The 6000-nt window shown below is 44.7% G+C and overlaps 1 protein-coding gene across 2 annotated transcripts in view; it reads right to left on the bottom strand.

The window, feature by feature from the left end:
* Positions 1 to 6000, bottom strand: part of RNF185 (ring finger protein 185) — a 32076-nt gene continuing 26076 nt past the window's right edge. For both annotated transcript variants that reach the window (XM_012731203.1, XM_012731202.1), the window contains 2 exons: positions 4334 to 4451; positions 1 to 2421 (listed from right to left, as the gene is read on the bottom strand). In XM_012731203.1, the coding sequence (XP_012586657.1) occupies positions 2324 to 2421; positions 4334 to 4451 (216 nt within the window). In that variant the 3' untranslated portion in view covers positions 1 to 2323. The remainder of the gene's footprint in view (positions 2422 to 4333; positions 4452 to 6000) is intronic.

The raw sequence follows: 6000 nt of genomic DNA, 5'->3' as shown, positions 1-6000 counted from the left end.
AGGCCATAAAAGTGACTCCTCCCCAACATTCATTCCCCCATGACACAGACAAGCCCACAGCTTACAGTAATGTAAAACCATTTGTTTAATTCTAAATCAAATCACTTTCACAACAGTGAAAATTAGTGACTGGTCAAGGTGGGCCACTGTACATGGTGCCATTTTCTGACTGTGGTTGGGACCTGGTCCTAATCCACAAAGGTGGCAAGTGGGGTGGAAGCCAAGAGCATAGAAAACACACAAACACACACACACACACAAAGAAAGGAGAACTGGCTTGACAGAGGGGTAAAGGTGATGAGCCTGCAGGGGTGGTGGGAAAGGGGTTTCCTGTTGGGACTGGGCCAGCCGTCCCAAGTTGGCTCCCTGCCCCAGCTCTTGGCAGAGGGAAAGGGGAGCTACAAGGTATAAAATCAAAGGGTGCATGGCCAACTTGACTTTGCTAACAGGTTCTTGGGGTACCTTCACTAGTGGAGATCTCTTGTGCTCACTCCATTTCATTAGAGTACAAATGATTTGTCTTTCCACCCAGCCCTTGAAATTTCTGGGCCCATCTGAAGTCCTCTCTCCCCCCACGAGGGGGGGCCACTGCACTGAGGAATCCTACTAATCCTGTTGAGCTGAGATTTCTAGGCAATCGAGCACTCTCGAGTGGGTGCCCCAAGAATGTTTAAAATCCATCAGACACACTGAAAACTGGTGGCGTATTCCTATCAAATGGATTTGGGAAATGAACCACCTATTCAATACTTACAGTTTGTCTGTTTAAATACTGAACTCTGGCATTGACCAGAACAAAGGGGAAGGGATGAGGGCTATGAAAAAGGACGATTTCCATTATCACCCTCACAGTCTTGGTTTCCACATGCTAAACAGAGCCATATCTGAAAAAAGCACTAGGTGGCATAGTGACAGAGGCCTCCCCCACCCCCCCGAAGAAGTATGTCTCCTCCATCACAGGGGTCTTCTGGAAGAGGCCTGACCTGCAAAGTGAAAACTACACCATGAAGTAAACTGTCTTTCTGCCTGGCACCACGTTGCCTCTATCAGATCAGAAGAAACTTGTGAAATCAAAAAACAAATCAAGGACTTGGGAAAAAATGATCCCCCTGGGAATTTCCAGGGGAAGACTTCCACAGGAAGACCATATCTTATCATCATGCTGGGACTCCCCAGGCCCTGCTGCCTGGCTTTACAAGTCATCAGGGACTGCCTGCTCTGCAATCACATGGTTCCCTGGTTCTAGCACACATACAAGGAGTTTTCAGGGGAGTCCATCAAGCCATATGAAAATCAGGGTTACAATCCTGCCTCTTGATAAAGGGTAACTTGGCTTCTGAGGAGGATAGTCTTCAACATGCACTGGGCTGACCGTATAAAGCCCCTAGTTCCTTTTGGGCAAATCTGGGAGTGGAGGGGTGGGGGTGGTGGAGGGAGATGCATTTGGAGCTTCTGTAGCCTTGGGGGCAGGGCTATTTGTTTCTGCATCAGAGGTCCAAATTCCGCAGGAGTCCTGCCTGCAGTCTTTGCTAATATGCAGCAGTCTCAGCTTCAGCAGTGATCTAGGCTGTGTGCCCTCTGGCAAGGAGAAGGATGCAGATAGTTTTTCTGGGGGAAAGTTAATGACAAATCTGTGAGTAAAGTCACATGTCTCTGGGGATAATCTATGCCAAGAAACCAGAAGGTCATTCAAACAACTTTCTGGGGCCAAAGACAATCAGCATGGTCCAGAGTCAATAAAAGATCTTTGGGTCTGGTAACTTCATGAAGCAATTCCAGCTTCAGCTGCTGCAGTTATGATCTTTACAGGGCTGCAATTTCTTGCCTCTTTGCCGAGGAGGAGGAGGAAATAGGAAAGAGCAGCGCTGGGATCTGGAAGGTGAACCTCTTGCAGAAGAGCCCCACCAACTTAGGCATTTTACCAAGGTGTAGTTAAAGAGATGTGAATTTCCCTAAGTGTCATCTGGTTCATCCCTGTTTTTGTGATATTTAAACTCAGATGAAATTGTATTCTGACAGTGTTCTTCTTCTTGCCTCTTCCCTGGGCGGTCAGAACCTGCTGAGCTTGCTGGAACAGTATTTCATGTTGTCATCCATGAAAGACAACTCAATATCAAGGCCTGAGGTTATAGCAGTATCCATGCTCCAGGGTCCTCAACAATTGCTCTTGAGTCCCAAAGCTCTGATGAAGAAGACTCCTCAATGTGTTACCAACCCCACTGATTCCAGGGTCAGGATTAGACAGGAAGCCGAACACCAAGAATGTGGGTGTGACATGTCACCAGTCCAGAGGTCCTGCCAGATGCAGGTTGGGAGTCCAGCATTAGGCAATTAGGAGCCAGAACATGATCACGAGGGCCACAAAAAGGAAGAGGCGTGACAGGAACTGCTCATCCACGTACTGAGGTGTTCCAGGAACAGCTGGAGAGACAGGAGAGAAAAAGACTGTTATAGCTCTGCAACTGTCCATTCAGGCCAGAAGTCAAAAGCATCAATCTGTATCCTGACACTATAAAGATGTCTAAATCCCAAATGACATCAGCAAAAAAAAAAAATGGAATTGTCTTCATATGTCATATTTTGTAAATCGACCACTTATCCTAAGAGGATTTGGTTTACAAGTGCAAGAAAGACAGAAATTGGGGGAGGGGCAGGGAAATGCTATTTCCTAAGCATCATCCATGTGCTAAGTGTTATGTATAATTTTTACTTGGTAGGTACTATTCCCATTTTGTATAAGGAGAAACCTAAATACAGTAAGTGAAGTGGCCTGCCTAAGGTCACAAGAGTCATAAGTTAGTGGCAGAGCCCCACAGTCATGCTCTCCATCTGTCAGCACACAGCCTCCTAAACCAAGGAGCCTGTAGGTTCTGGCTCTGTTGAGCCAGGAGGGACCTCAAAGGTCACTACATGGAGTGTCTTTTTTTTCCAGAGAGGAGAACTGCGGCCTAGACAGGAAATATGATCTCTCTCCCTCCCTGCATTGCAAAGTAGAGGCAGAAGTAGGAGGAGAACCTGGGTCTCTACACCTCTCTGGTTTAGTTACTATTTAGAGGTCCCTTAATAGAGCACGACATACTCTGTACTCTAGGGTCTCTTTCCTCTCAGAAACAAAGGAGAAAAACTTTTGAGATAGATGAGGTAAGGAAGAGCAGTGTCTTACTGTTGTTCTAGGGATGAAGATGGATGCAGGAAGGCAAACAACAAAGACTTACAGATTGCCTGCTAACCATCAAGCACCAGGATGGTGCAAGAAACCACTGGAATAATCCAGTAGAAGTCTTCTTCCCTCAAGTTTAAGTCCTGGCCAGAACTGTGCGCTGAATAATCTGTACCCCACACAGCCAGCACTCAAGGCTCCAATGAGTGCAAGCAGAGCTCAACCGGCATTAGCACCTTGGCAAGCTACGGTATGAATCTTGGTTCCTGGTGGTGCAAGGGGTTGCACCATGAAGCATCCGAAGCCACTGCAGCGTGAGTTTGATCTCTGGCCAGGGAGCTGACCCACACGGCACAGCAGACTTCTCTTGTCTTACCCCCTGCTACTCCCCTCAGCAGTGTATTTCAGTTAATCTGCCTGTTCTGTTTCCCACTCTGTTTCTGGTGAATCCTCTCACCTCCCCACATCCCAGGGCATCTCTGGTCTGTACCCCCATTCTTGTATGCATAAATAAATATGTCAAAAAAAAAAAAAAAAAGAATCTTGGCCCAGTGATAAAGAATATAGGCTCCCACCTCACTGCCCTGCTTATCATTACCCAATACAGCTGGGAGACCTACGCAGGGTTCACAAAGGGCTGCTGGGGTGTTGGAAGTTAAGACAGATGCACCAGAGAATGGAGGGGTACTGACTTTCTGTTGGTCACCTTGCCCCTTTTTCCCACCTTTAATCAAAGTGGGGATATATGTGCATATATATATGGTTCCTGGTGGTGCAAGGGGTTGCACCATGAAGCATCCGAAGCCACTGCAGCGTGAGTATGATCTCTGGCCAGGGAGCTGTCCCTCAAGTGGGTATGGTTTATACTTTTTAATTCTATGGGCATGGGTATGTCTTGGGTAACATTAATGAACAGTTTCCAATTTGAAAAGTAGAATTTAATCACACACTTGCCCCACTATCTTGTTGTAAGGATCCGAGTTTGTACTGAAAGACACTCTGAACATGCTTACTATATGGTAAGTATGGAATATTATGATCAGGAATACTAATATTCTGAAAATTCAGCACATTTTGAAACAGCTGATTATCCCCGCCATGGCAATTATCCATAACCTATATACTGCCCAATTCCAAGTTCACAAGCAGGATTACTAGGGAAAAGGGTCTCACCTGGTGGAGGCCGTCCATCATTTATATTAAATGCTGTGGCAAATATCCCAAAGGGAAATGCTCCAATTCCAAAAGACATCTGGAAGCCACCATCTCCAAATCCAAAACCTTGAAATCCCTGTGGAAGAAATCAATTAAGAAGACTGACAAACAGATATCTCCTGCAACTGTCAAACATGTCATCATACCTAAGGCACTCACCTCCCCAGTCTACCTTGGGCCACATGTTTTTAAGGGGAACATCTTTTCCTTTCATCTTGACTCCAAGGCAGAGGAACCCTCTGCGCTTCCAGTCTTTCAGAGGTCCCAGTGAAGGAGTGGTGAATGTTAGAAAGAACTGGCTCTGACCCAAACTAAACCCTCTGTTGATGCAAGTCAGAGTTCTTAGAGCTCTAAGTCCTTTCCCAAATTCTCACACTAGCCAGTAAATTTTCTTATATGCTTTGTAACAGCAAAACTGGCAAATAACTCCAATGTCTAGTGATGAAGGCATGTCAGAACAAGCAACACATTACCTGTAATAGCAAAAAGTGAGACCCTAACTAGACAACAAGAGGTCATGATCAAAATCTTCACACAGGCTCAAAGAACCATGACACTGATTATGAAGTCACAAAGGGAAGCCCTGTGACCATCATCAGACAAAACTGTTTGAACACTACAGTCACAAGTACATGACAATAAGTAGGTATTTTCCCTCAATATTTTCTTTCTTTTTTAAAAAAAGATTTATTTATGTATACAAGAACTGGGTGTAGGCCAGTTCTTACAGAATGGAGAGCAGATAGGCGGACTGACTGAAACACACTGCTGAGGGGAACAGCGGGTGAGACAGGTGAGGTCTGCTGGAACATGTGGGTCGGCTCCCTGGTTGGGAATCTAAATCATGCTGCGGTCACTGGCTATAACTTGATAGCATTGACACTTTAACCCCAATGAGGCCCCTTGACATATTCTTTTAATAGAGAAAATTTAAAAATTCAAAACCACTTTTATCTTATTCTGATTACAAAGTAAATATGCTGTTGAAAGAAATTCACACATTACAGGGAGATTGGCAGAAGGTTGTGTTTCCTTATTCACCCACTTCTTCACACCCCTCTCCCTTGGTGACTACAATCAGCAGCTCCCCCATACATGTTTGGCACTGCATCATCTTTCATGAAGGATCATAAATTGTGAATAAGTAACGCCTATTTTCTAAATGTGCGTTCTAGGCGAGACACTGTATTAATCACCAGGATACTGGAGACACATTTAATTCTTCCATTAGCATCACCCACATTTTCAGAGAGGACCAACCTGAGGCTTAATGAGGTGAAATGACTTGACCACAATAAGGAGTAGAGTTTAGATCTAAAACCAGGTCACTATGATCCAAAACCAATGCTTTTATTACTGTGTGTATCTTACCAAAAAAAAATTTGTCTTTCCTCATGTCCCTGGGTAGATTTTTAGAACAAATCATTAAAAAAAAAAAAAAGAAATACTAAAATGTTATTGGGCCTACTGCTTTCCACAAAGCTGGCTGGCTTTCACTTGTGAGTCTTTGCTAGCCATGAAATTGGTAACTTCTTATCTCACACCAAGCAACCTTGACTTTAGCTCCGAACAACTTCCTCGGTGTCACTACCTATAAAGCCTAACAACTGCTTAATAAGAATAAA

Source organism: Condylura cristata, unplaced genomic scaffold, assembly GCF_000260355.1.
Source record: "Condylura cristata isolate star-nosed mole 26May11 unplaced genomic scaffold, ConCri1.0 scaffold00029, whole genome shotgun sequence".
Taxonomy (NCBI): Eukaryota; Metazoa; Chordata; class Mammalia; order Eulipotyphla; family Talpidae; genus Condylura; species Condylura cristata.
Note: the sequence above shows the minus strand (reverse complement) of the source record. Positions and strands in the feature narration are given on the sequence as shown.